The sequence below is a fragment of the Eubalaena glacialis genome, chromosome 5 (assembly GCF_028564815.1).
Source record: "Eubalaena glacialis isolate mEubGla1 chromosome 5, mEubGla1.1.hap2.+ XY, whole genome shotgun sequence".
NCBI lineage: Eukaryota > Metazoa > Chordata > Mammalia > Artiodactyla > Balaenidae > Eubalaena > Eubalaena glacialis.
This window is the reverse complement of record NC_083720.1, coordinates 1,893,843-1,907,097: the sequence shown is the minus strand read 5'-3', so window position 1 is coordinate 1,907,097 and position 13,255 is coordinate 1,893,843. Positions and strand designations below refer to the sequence as shown.

The 13,255-nt window shown below is 47.2% G+C and overlaps 1 protein-coding gene across 3 annotated transcripts in view; it reads right to left on the bottom strand.

Annotated features, from left to right (window-relative positions):
* Nucleotides 1-1,822: 1,822 nt before the first annotated feature.
* The window catches only part of LOC133092538 (protein FAM193A-like), a 171,055-nt gene continuing 159,622 nt past the window's right edge, over nt 1,823-13,255 (bottom strand). For 2 of the 3 annotated variants that reach the window (XM_061191884.1, XM_061191885.1), the window contains exons 20-21: nt 12,423-12,504; nt 1,823-2,560 (exon numbers count right to left, since the gene is read on the bottom strand). In XM_061191884.1, the coding sequence (XP_061047867.1) occupies nt 2,467-2,560; nt 12,423-12,504 (176 nt within the window). In that variant the 3' untranslated portion in view covers nt 1,823-2,466. Of the gene's footprint in view, nt 2,561-2,590; nt 2,822-12,422; nt 12,505-13,255 lie in introns of those variants that run through there. The other variant, XM_061191883.1, reaches the window with a different exon arrangement.

The window sequence follows — 13,255 nt, the reverse complement described above, 5'->3', positions numbered from 1 at the left end:
GAGATGCCCGCTTGAGGAATGATCCGAAGGAACATTAGGGTTGGGTCTTGCAAGTTGGGTGGAATTTCCAGGGAACTCGGGAAGCGCGTTCCCAGCAAGGAGAGAGGCCGGGAGGCCTGAGGGGCCAAGCGTGCAGACTCGGAACCAGGTGTGGACGGCAGGCCCACATGCTGGGCGGGGCGGGGTGGGAGGCGGCTGGGGCCCCTCAGGAGCCGCGTGTGGTGCGGTGGGTGGTGCTCAGTGCTGGGGCACACAGGGCGCCCCTCACCACGGCTCACCTCCCGGCGGGGAACCTGTAACTCTCAGCAGCCAGTGCGGCCCACAGGGCAGACGAGGACGCGGAGGCCTACAGGTGGCTCGGCCCCCGCACAGCCCCAAGACTGTTCGCCGGGAGAACAGGGATGGGCACAGGTGGGTCTCGGGGCCTGAGCGGGCAGCTCCCCTTAGGGGTCCAGCCTGGACTCGTCCCAGGGTTTGCTCCCTGGCCCTGCCTGTGCTCTCACCAAGTGCCCGGCCTCAGCCAGTGGGGGATGAGCCCAGCCCTGGGCTTGGGGTCCCGGGGGAACGTGGTGGGGGGGATCTCTGCCCCTCCCGAGGACACCCTCTGGCGCCGTCACGGCCCGGCCTCAGTTTCTTCCTTTGCTGGATCACCCCATCACCCAGAAAAACGAGCCGGCCTCTTGACCCCAAAGCCCCTCTGCCTGCTTGCCCCTCCCCTGCTCTCCTGTAAACCAGCTTCCACTGGGCGCCAGCCAAGGTCACCTCAGCATCAGAGCCACGTGGCCAGTCTCTCCCTGCCCCACGCGGCCTCCAGGCTGCCCTCATCCTCACCTGCTCTTGATGCCTGGTTCCGGGGCTCGAACCCTGGTCCCGTCTACACAGGTTCATGAACATTTCACCGGGCGCCTGATGGGCAGTGCAGACCGGACCCCTCCAGGGAGCGCAGCCCATCCTTCCCAGTACTCAGACCACAGCCTTGCGGTCCTCCTTGCCCCCTCTCATCCTCCTACATGCATCCCGTCTGTCGGGAAGCCCTGTGGGTCCAGCCGTCAGAATAATTCCGCAGGCCAGTCCCACTCACCCTCTCTCAGGCTAAGAGCCAGGCTGGGTACGGTTTCCACACAGAAGACCACTCCTCTCCTCGCCGCTCCCCCTTCACTCAGGGACAAGCCACATCCTTGTGTGTGCACAGAAGCAGCTTTACCAAGAGGCTGGGACCAGTGGGAGCTATGGAGTGTCCTAGGGGGTGAGTGGAAGCTAGGCTGCAGCCAGGCGGCAGCTCCACGCCAGCTTTCTGCAGACTGATGACAGAGCTCAGAAGAAAGGGACCACACTGGGATTCCTTTCGTTCACTTTAAATACTATTAGCACACTGTTGCCAGCTTATACCCAATTAAATATTTGTAGTTCTTCACTGCTGTGTTAGAGATCACCCTCCCCCCACCCCCGAGACTGGGTGGGGGCACCTGCCTACAAGGCCATATGGAAGTCCAGCCCACTCCCCACTCCCCTCTGCTGGGCCCCCCCAGCCCCTTCTCCACACCCCTGCTGTCCTCTTGGCACTTACCACTGTAGACCACCGACAGCGCTGAGTCCCTGGCTGGGCTCTGTCCTGGGCATGCGAAGGCCCGGGTGACCTGCTGGATGGAGGATGGTGAGGGCACCAGGAATCGAGAGCTGCCGCCGCCACCGGCGACCCTAGAGGTGCTCCAGGGCCGGGGCCCGGGGTCCCCTCGGGGGCACAGCCATCAGCTCGCCCGCCCCCTCCCTGCCGCAGCCCATCACAAAGCAACCAGACGAGGCCTCCTGCTGTACTAATGTATTCCATCTTTCAAAAAGAAAGACATGATTTTAATATTACTTAACAATATGTTAAAAAAGTAGCCAGGCAGGCCTCCGTGTTAATACAGCCGAACACTCTAACAGACTTGACGGTGTGAGTACTGGGTGGTGTTTTGTTTTTGAACTTTCTCATTCTGCAAGGGATCTTACACAAGCTGGCTACAAGTCAGGGGGATCAGACACGGACAGCGCGACGTGTACACTCTTAAACAGTAGACCGTGGAGGAGAACGGAGAGCCCTGCCCTGCGCGGCCGCCTCGGGTGGGACGCAGGGCACAGAGCGCTGAGCGCAGCGGCACCCCGGCAGGACAGATGGCGGGACAGGGCGAGACACAGAGGCAACGGGCCACGTGGGGATGCGAACCCGTCCGGCCGCGGCCCAGGCCTCCGAGGCCGCGGCGGTGGAGAAGGTGGCAGAGCTACTGTTCCGATCCGACGGCAGAGCTACGGTCAAGGCGGCTCACTCACAGACTACACGCACACGAGCTAACAATGCGGGTCGAGCAGCAAGTTCTCGGTCGGGAGGGGGCTCGGGTGCGGCGGCCCACCCGCACAGCCCGGGGCAGGCACGGCAGCTCCAGGCCCGGCCCACCGCCCGCGCGTCCCTCTCCGGGCGGTCCTTGTTCAGTGGGCAGCAAAGGTGGCTTTTTTCAAGCTGAAATTGGACCAGTTGATGGACAGTCTCTGTCGGGTCTGCCTAGCGGAATCCAAACAGAACCTGCGAAGAAAGGAAGCCAACGGTCACGGGAGGAAGAGGCCCACACCCGGGATGCAGCCGGCGAAGCCCAGCACCCTCCGGGGTTCAGTGTGCGGGACCCCGCTGGCGTCCACCGTCTCCCCACGCCTTGCTGCCGGAGGAACAGGGTCCCACCTTCAGGACACTGGCCAGCACCCTGGACATCTCTGGGGCTTTGTGTCCTTTTCTCTCGTTCTTCAGGAAGCTGCCCGTCCCAGCCAGGCTCTGCCCACGGCCACCAGCCTGCCCTCATTTATCCACGAGGTCACAGTGAGTGTGATGTGAAACAAGAATTTGTATGAGACACAGTTACAACACTGCCCGCCCCCCCCCTCGCCCCCGCCCCCGCCCTCAGGGGCAGGTCGAGTGCGCAGGAATGCCCGCAGGGGCAGGTTGAGTGCGCAGGAATGCCCGCAGGCCTCCAAGGCCAGTGCAGCCTCGCGGTCCGGCTCTGGAGCACCACCTGCGTGCTGCCCCCTGCTCCCCAGGCAATGATGGCCGAGTTCCGTATTAAATGAAGGAAAGAACATTTTCTTTCAAAAGCCTTTACTTTTGCCTAATTTCTGAAGTTCTCACCCTTCCAGCACTAACGTGGGTAGCAGGAATTTGAATTAAACTAGAAAATGGTATTGTTGTCACTCGTCCAGCAGGTGAAATGAAGTGTTTTTGCTTCAGCTGTGGTTAAATCGCTGCACCAGTCGTCGGTGCTGTGTGCCTGGAGGGCTGTGTCCAGGTAGACGAAGCCCCCGGCCACCTGCCCCTCGGCGAAGGGCTGCACCGTCTCCCAGCATCCAAACTCTCTTTCCCTGGACACAGCTGGCCAACCCCAAGTCCTACTGGTGTTACCTTTTAAACCTTCTGGAAGCTTCCACCTCCTCCCTCCACTGTCTCTGCATCAGCACATGTGTGTCCCCACCCTTCACGCCGCAGCCAGAATGCTCGGAAGCACCAACCACGGCCCTGCTCCAAGCCGCTCAGAGAAGAGCTGCAGCCCGAACCAAGCAAGGTCTCCACGGGGCCCAGGCGACCTGCTCTGCGTCCCCCCAACACCCTGGCTCCACTCTGGACACCACCTCCCATCAGGCCTCCATACTGCCAACTGTGGACTGGGTCACGCATACGTACATACACGTGTACACAACACGCGAGTACAGGTAACTATAACGCAAAAGCCTGGGTACCCACCCCCCAGGTCAAGAAACCCAACACTGCCAACCCTGGGCGCCATGCTGTGCCCTCCCAAGCAGGGAGCCACCGTCCCAGCCTCTGTAACCAGCAATCCTCATGGTTCTTTGTAGTTTCACAACTCGACGGTGGCTCGTGATGATTTCTTTTTTTAACATTTAATGAATGAATGAACGAATGAATGAATGAAGGCTGTGTCAGGTCTTTGTTGTGGCACGCAGGATCTTCGTTGAGGCACGCAATCTTTTGTTGTGGCGCACGGGTTCCAGGGCACGTGGGCTCTGTAGTTGCACCGCAGGGGCTCTCTAGTTGAGGCGTGCAAGCTCAGTAGTTGTGGCACGTGCCACAGGGGCTTAGCTGCCCCGCGGCATGTGGGATCTCAGTTCCCCGACCAGGGATCGAATCTGCGTCCCCTGCATTGGAAGGTGGATTCTTTACCCACTGGACCGCCAGGGAAGTCCCTCATGTTGATTTCTAAACACAGAGTAACAGAACCGTACTGTATGTTTTCATGTTGCTCCTTTCATTCAACAGTACGTTCATGTGATTCCTCCGCGAGGCCACAGGCGCGGTGGGACTGTTTGCTGGAGTATGTGGGATGCACAACTTGGCCGTTGCAACTTTACAAGAGCCGCCAAGCTCTTCTCCAAGGTGGTCTGACCTGACCTGCTGCTCCTCGCCCGCGGAGGGGGTCGGGCCCAGCTGCTCCCCAGTGCCAGTCGGGCTGAGGCCCCCGCGGTTAACTGGTCACAGGTTTTCTGTGACATCGACTGTTTCATTTGCCCACTTGTCAACAGGTCTGTCTTTCCTTAATGGTCTGTAATGTTTACACATCTTGATACTAATCCTTTGTGATGTGCTGCAAATACTGTTTTCTCACTTTCTTTAAAGCAAATTGTTGATTTTAATGTAGCTTAATTTATCAATCTTTTATTTTATGGTTGGTGTGTCTAAGAAATCTTTCCCTATGCTCGAAATTAAAAGGTTTGCATATGACACTTAAAATCATAACCCATCTGAAGTTGACCCTGAGTGTGGTGTGATGCAGGGATAACACACTTGCACAGCTCCATTTATGAACACGCCTTCATTCCCACAGTGATCAGCCAACCCATCTTTTGTCATACACCAAAGCTCAGTGTTCGTACAGGCCTGTTTCTGGGCACCGATGTCACCATATTTTAATAACCAGGACTTTCCAAGTCTTTACAATGGGTAGGAAAAGGAGCCTTCCTTATTCTTCCTGTTCTTCTAGGAGGATATTAGCGATCCTTTACAATTTTTTTCTTTTTTGGGTCAATGTAACACATATATAGCAGGGTGAATAAAACAAATGTATAACATAAAGAATCATTATAAAGCAAATACCGTGGATCACCAGAGTCAAGCTGGGGGTGAGTCAAGCACCTGCCTGGTGCTTCCTCTCCTCAGAAGTAATCACCATTCTGGCTTTTTACGTTGATCACTTCCGTGTCTTTCTTTAAAGTCTTAACGCCTACGTACGCATCCCTGAACAACATACCTCACTTCCAAAAACATACTTTATTTAGGTATAATTTATGTCCAGCAAATTGCAGTCAGTGTAGCACTCACAGTGCTGACAAACATATACGTCTGGGAAACCATCACCTCAACCAAGACACAGAACGTTTCCACGAAACCCGAAGTCTCCTTGCCGCTCTGGCCCCAGGCAAACAGCGACCTCTTGGTCTGTCACCACAGATGAACCTGTGTGTTCTGGGATTTCGCGTCAGTGGAACCTCCGCACGCATTCTGTGTCCGGCTTCTTGCACTAAGCACGCCGCCTCTGAGGGCTGTCCATGTGCCGCAGCAGCAGGTTTTCAGTGCTGAGTAGCATCCGCTGGATGGACAGGGCACTGTTTTGTTTATCTGCTCATCTGTGTGGACCTCTGGGTTGACCCCAGTTTTGGGCTACAAATAAGACTTCTAGGAACATTCAGGAACAAGTCGTTGTGCAGGCATCCACTCTGCTTTCTCTTGGGCTTTTGGGCAGCCCCCAGCAGTAGAGCTGCTGGACTTAATAGTAGGCATATTAAACAATGTACTTTAGTTTTGCCTAATTTTAAGTTTATATAAATCGGATATCGCGTACATTCTTGAGCATTCTGTCTCTTTTAACATTCAGTTTGTAACATTCACTTTTAACATGCATCTGTGTTGCGGATTGCTCTGGTTTGTTCCTTTTTGTTGCTATAACACTTCTCCTTTGACTGTATCACAATGTGTCCAAACCAACAAGTTTTAGAAACACTGTGTTAAGTTCCACAAAACCCTTCTTGGGTTTTAAATCCACAGATAAACTCGCGGAAGCTGGAGAGCTTAAAGGTACTAATTTTTTTTTTTTTTTTGCTGTGTAGTTCCATTTATATGAAGTTCAAAAATATGCAAAACTAATGTATGGTGAAAGATCATCTTTACTTTGGGGGTGCTGGTAATGACTGGGGACATATGAAGTAGGCTTCTGGGTGCTGATAATGCACACCTTGGCCGGGTGGTGGTTACCTGGATGTGCTCACTTTGTTAAAATTCACTGAGCTCAAAGGCACTAATTCTTCTACGAATGAACACGAAGAACCTGTGTGACCCGGGTCCTTCAATGCTCTTCTGTGAAGTCTCATCGCCTTCTGTGCACGAGTCTTGTGCAACTCCTACCAGATTCATGGATACTGCACAGATCTTGCTGCTGTGATAAATGCTGTCTTCACGTAAACTACATTTTTGAATTATTGATGGTGTAGAGAAAAATAAATAACTTCTGTACACTTATCCTACAGCCAGGCTCTTGCTAAACTGTCCTATGTTTTCTTCCGTAATTTCCTACGTAGACAATTAGATCATCTGTCAAATGAAATTTTACTTCCTCCTTTCCATGCCTTATGCCTTTAATTTCTTGTCTGTCTTACAGTGCTCGCCAGGAACCACGGTTTAGGGTTGACCAGATGAGGAAATAAGAGGGCGGCTTTTTTTTGCACGTGCTTCCACATCTTTCCCATTTTGGAAAACGTTTCATGTAGCTTTCTTTTCTCTTCTTTCGGTAAATTCCTTTTTTAAGGTTAAAGATATTTTCTTCTATTGCTTACTATTTTAAAAAAATTAGTTATAAATGGGTGCTAAGATTTTAGCAAAGGTTTTTTTCTGAACTCACTGAAATGATCACGTGGCTCTTCTTTACCATGTTAATGTGCCAGACAACACTGCGGATTTCCTCACACCAGAAACTCCTTGCATTCGATCCTGGGGTAAGCCGGTTTGGTAACATGCTGCTCTTTGAAACTACTGTACACTGTTGGATTTAGCATGTGAATATTTTCGTGATGATTTTTGCATCTAATATTCATGAGAGAAACAAACGTGTCATTTCCCATTTTTTTCTGGTATTGTTTTTGGCAGATTTTGGTATCAACATTTTACTTCTCTCATAAAACAAAGTGGGGAGCACGCTCCTGCGCTGTCTCATTTCAATTCTCTGGTAGAATCTACAAGACCGAATAATCTTTCTTCGAAAGTCTTGGACAACTCTCTGTGAAACTGTCAGAATGTAGTTTTCTCACTGGGAAGACTTAGAACTGCTGCTTTACTCTAACAGTTACTGGACCATTCATGCTATTTTTCTATTGGGTTAATTTTGTGTCTTATTTAAGTTTTAAAGTTAATTGTTGTAAAGTTGCTCCCCGTCTCTGGAGTTATGTCCTCCTTTTCACTTACATACTCACAAAATCAAAGAAACCCTTTATATTACAGAGAATTTCAAACACACCCAAAAGCAGAGAATGGTAAAATGAACAGAGCCACCATCCAACTTTGATAATTATCAACGTTCTATTTCTTCTTCCATCTAATTATGCTATTTTGGGTGTCTTTTTTCTACTTTTCTTGACTAGTCTCTCAAAGGTTTATTTATTTAATGTTCTCAAAGAATCAAATTTTGGCTTTGATGATCTTTTCTTTGTTTCCTATTTCATTATTGCTCTTTGTATTATCTCCTTTGTTTCACTTTCTTTGAGTTTATTCTATTGCTGTTTTCCTAATTTCTCAAATTAAATCCTAAACTCATTAATTTTCAGGTTTTTAATACTTAACTCCAGCATTTCAGGCTTCAGTGGAAGTGCTCCCAAAGGCAAACCTTTTCTTTTTTTTTTAATTTTCTTGAAGTACAGTTGATTTATAATGTGGTGTTAATTTCTGCTGTACAGCAAAGTGACTCAGTTTTATATACATATGTATATGTGTGTGTGTGTGTATATATATATGTAATTCTTTTCCATTGTGGTTTATCATAGGGTATTGAATATAGTTCCCTGTGTTCTACAGTAGGACCTTAGTTGTTTATCCATTCTCTATATAATAGCTTACATCTGCTAACCCCAAACTCCCACTCCATCCCTCCCCTCCCTCCTCTCCCCCTTGGCAACCACAAGTCTGTGCTCTATGTCTGTGAGTCTGTTTCTGTTTCGTAGATAAGTTCATTTGTGTCATATTTTAGATTCCACATATAAGTGATATCATACGGTATTTGTCTTTCTCTGTCTGACTTACTTGACTTAGTATGATAATCTCCAGTTGCATCCATGTTGATGCAAATGGCATTATTTCGTTCTGTTTTATGGCTGAGTAATATTCCATCGTGTATCTTCTTTATCCATTCATCTGTCATCTGTTGTTTCCATGTCTTGGCTATTGTAAACAGTGCCATTACAAACATAAGGGTGCATGTATCTTTTTGAATTATAGTTTTTTCCAGATATATGCCCAGCAGTGGGATTGCTGGGTCATATGGTAGTTCTATTTTTAGTTTTTTGAGGAACCTCCATACTGCTCTCCATAGTTGCTGTACCAATTTACATTCCCACCAACAGTGTAGGAGGGGTCCCTTTTCTCCACACCCATGAGCAAAACCTTTTCTGCATTCCACAGGTTTTCACATGCAATATTTTCCTTATCTTTTAGTTCTATATATTTTTAAATGTCCACTGTGGTTTCGTACTTGACCCATGAGTTATTTAAACTTACATAATTCCAGATATCCAAGTATTTAGGGACTTAAAATGTACCTATTGTAAACACGCAACTTCAACACGCTGTGGTCAGAGAACACAAATTATACATCCTTCTTTGACATGTTTGAACCTTGCTTTCTGTGGCCCAGCACATATCCCGTTTCTGTGGATGTCCCCGTGTGTGTAAGAACTCAGCTCTCTGTTTCTTGGATGCAGGGTTTCACCTACATCCATTAGACTAAGCTTGCCAATCAAGCTGTGTTGATCTTCCACACCTTCACAGGGGGGCTGCGGCTGCTCAAGCCAATCAGGACGCAGAGAAATGGTCTGAGATCTCCCACCAGGATGGTGGATTTGTTTGATTCTGTGTGAAGCCCAAATTGCTTTTTGTATCTTGAGGCTATTTCATTAAGTACTTGTGTTTAAAATTCCTATTTCTTCCTGACAAATTGAACATTTTATCATTATCTAGCAAACTTCATCTATCCCTTGTGTTAAAATATACTTCGTCTGAGAGTAACAACTGTTAACAGTTTCCTTTTTCCTTTCTCTTTATTTCCACCTTTCTTTTCATTATAGTTTAGTTATGTTCTTGTAAACAGTAATATATACGTGTGTGTGTGTGTGTGTATATTTAAAAAATTTAACACAACCTGACAAACTACTTTTGTCTGCTTACTGCCTATCATGGTTACTGACACAACTGGACTTGTGTCTATCATCTTTTTAAAATTTGTTTATTGTACTTTCTCTACATTTATTTTTTTTTCTCTTTTTGTTTTGATTTTTTTTCCTTCTACTGATTAGCAATTTATACACCCTATTTCTATTCTTTTAATGCTTGCTCTTGAAATTGTGGCCTGCCCATTTAGCTTAAAGTCTGAATGTTAACTACCTGAACAACAGAAGGATTTCAGGATACTCAGCTCTGATTATTTCACACCTAACTGACATACTACTGCTGTTCAGTACTGGGGTTCTTTCAAACATAATGTCAGTTAGACATTTACCTAGATTTATCAGGCTGTTTTTCATTCCTTCCTGTGTATGTTAGAGTGATCTTCTGAGATCAATTTCCTTTTTCTTTTCTTTCTTCTTTTTTTTTTTCTTGGGCCACGCTGCGCAGCTTGCAAGATCTTAATTCCCCGACCAGGGATCAAACCCATGCCTCCTGCAGTGGAAGCATGGAATCCTAACCACTGGACCGGACCACCAGGGAATTCCCAATTTCCTTTTTCTTAAAGTTTAATTTTAGATGTTTCCTTTTAAAACAGGTCTCTTTGTAGCAAGCTCCTACAGTTTTTCTTTATTATGGGAAAGAACAGTTTTGTGGGATACATAATTATAGACTGACAATCTTCTTTCAACACTGTAAAATAAATATCACTCCATGGTCTCTGGTTTCATATGCTATGTCTAGAAATGGATTTTTGTTTGTTTATCCTACTGGTATATGTTGTGCTTTTGAATTTGTAGATTCAAATTTCCCATTAGTTCTGCAAAATCCTCAGGCATCGTATCTCTTTAAACCCTGCTTTTCTGTGGTCTCCATTCTCTCTCAGAGGGGCTTCCGTTAGGTGTATGTCAGACTTAGCCACTCCTCTGTGTCTCTTCAGCCCTCTTTCACATTTTCTATTTTCCTTGTATCTTGGTGCATTCTGGGTACATTTTCCAGATATATCTTCCAGTTCATTAATTCCCTCTTCAGCAGTGTCCAATCTGTTTATCAGCTATCTTATCTATTGAGGTCTTGACTTTAATAATTCTATTTTTCATTTCTAGATTTTTATTGTTGTTCCTAGGTCTTGGGTGTTTGATAATCTTTGTTTATAAGGTCATGCATGATTTATAAGGTCATGCATGACCTGAATCCTGCAGGTCTACCTTGGGAAAATATTCCTCCAAAGCTTTGCCTACATCCAAGAAATGCCCCTATTCTATCCCCTGCTCCCCAGAATCCAGCTTCAGGGCAAACTGTGTTAATAATTCAAGTAATTTAGGGACCTCCCTGGTGGTCCAGGGGTTAAGAATCCTCCTTCCAATGCAGGGGATGCGGGTTTGATCCCTGGTTGGGGAGCTAGATCCCACATGCCGCGGGGCAACTAAGCCCACGCGCTCTAGAGCCTATGCACCACAACTAGACAGACCGTGTGCGACAACTACTGAGCCTGCGTGCCACAACTAGAGAGCCTGCACGCTGCAACGACAGATCCTGCATGCCACAACGAAGATCCTGCGTGCCGCAACTAAGACCCGACACAGCCAAATAAATAAATAAATAAGTCAATAAGTAAATAAATAAATATTAAAAAAAAAAAAATTGGGGACTTCCTTGGTGGTCCAGTGGTTAAGAATCCACCTTCCAATGCAGGAGACGCGGGTTCAATCCCTGGCTGGGGAGCTAAGATCCTACATGCCGCGGGGCAACTAAGCCCACATGCCACAACTACTGAGCCCCCACATACCACAACTAGAGAGAAGCCCGCGCTCCACAATGAAGAGCCCACTCGCCACAACAAAGATCCCGCAGGCCGCAACTAAGACCCAACGCAGCCAAATCAATCAAGCAATCAATTTAAAAAAACAATTCAAGCTGGTACCTGCCAGCTACAGATTCTTTTGGACTTTGTACAAACACATTCATATCATCTGAGAATGACAATTCCACTTCTTCATTCGAATCCTTATCCCTTTGTTTCTTTTTATTTCTTTAGAAATAGAAGTTGTGATAAGGGGCATCACTGTTATTATTTTTTTAATCTCAAGGAATGGCTTGTAATGTTTCACCATGATGTATATAACATTTACTGATTTTATGGATTCCCTTCACCATGTTTAGGAGAGGCCCTTCTCATCCTAGTTAAGGGTTTTTACTATGAACGCTTAACTTTAGCAAATGCTGTACCATCTGCTAAGATTTAAAAATACACACACACACACATTATAAATATATATAATTTTAAGAAACATTTAGAATTTTACAATACTTCAGATATGAATTAATGACTTTTTGTACTGCAAACTGCTCTTGTGAGTGTCTGTGTATATGTGTGCGTGCTTTCTGAAACAAAAAGATTAAAGTACTTCCAAAGAAAGAACAAGGCACTTTAAAGAAAAATTTTCTTGCCATGAGTCACGTAGTAGATATTATTGAACATATTACGACAAATATTATTAAACATGTACTGATAAAGTCTGCGTATCAGGAAACCTGAATAAATTATCCAAAATGTTACTTTCCTCCTTAAAAGCATGCCATATCACTGTGTTCTAATGCCAGCACATACAAAGATCAGCTGGGAGGCTTGTGAGAACACGGATGTTGGGTTCCAAGTTCCTAGGCGATGCTGCTGGTCCAGGATCACTCTGAGATACGCTGCCATAAACCAGGCTTTACACACACGGGAAGGGGGAAGTGAGTGAAGTGTGGGAGTGTGGGCGAGAAGGCTAGTGCGTGTGTGCTCGGGGTGTGGGTGGGATGTGCATGGCAGGCCTTCACGTGCTAGAATGCTACAAAGGAGCCGGGCTGCTTGGCTAGCTGACACAACTTCTGTCCAAGACAAGCGGCCGTGCTATGTGGGAGGGTCATGCATGGGAACCACGAAACCATCCTTTTTTCGGACCACACTCCTAACAATTACCTTTTGAAATATTCCACTTCCCTCTCTGTCTCGTCCATGTCCACACTGTCTAGGTCGATATCTTTAGGCAGAAAGACATCATCTGTAAGATGAAAGAAAAGAGGCAAGTCAACTAAACAGCAGGCCATCTTAGCGGGACAGAGCAAAGCATTTGGTTTTACTTAATTTCAACAAGTTCACAAACTAAAAATCTTTTCTAAAATGAGATTTTGTATGGGACTTCCCAGGCGGTCCAGTGGTTAAGACTCCGTGCTTCCAATGCAGGGGACGTGGGTTCCATCCCTGCTCGGGGAACTAAGATCCCATGTGCCGTGGGGTGCGGCCAAAAAAAAAAAAAAAAAAAAAAAGTGAGAACTTGTCTAATAAAATTTTTTAAAAAATTAAAAAAGAAAAATGAGATTTTGCAAATGGCCACAGGTGGGCAGACCTCTCTCATGCACTTGGGAACATCCAGGTCACCTGGAATTAGCGAACTCCTGTGCTGAGTGAAGGAACCACTGCTTCCGGTCCGGGAGAAGAGACATACCTGCTGCCGCCACCGGGAGAGCCCTTGAGAAGACAGAGGCTGTCTGCCCCAAGGCCCCGCTGGAGGGAGGGCGTGGGGGTGGGGGGAGCAGGGGCACGGCTGTCAAGAGACGCCGCGGACGTGTCTGTACCCAGGACCCAGATGTCAGCCTCTGGAGGAAGACGGCTCTTCTAGGCATTCAGTTTATCCAAGCAACATCCAGAGACTTCATCAAAAAGCTTTTCCGGTTGTCCCTACCAAACGCAAGGCTATATTTCATTTTGCAGTTGAACAACCCTCTTTGAAAATAGGCTACAGCAGGGAGACG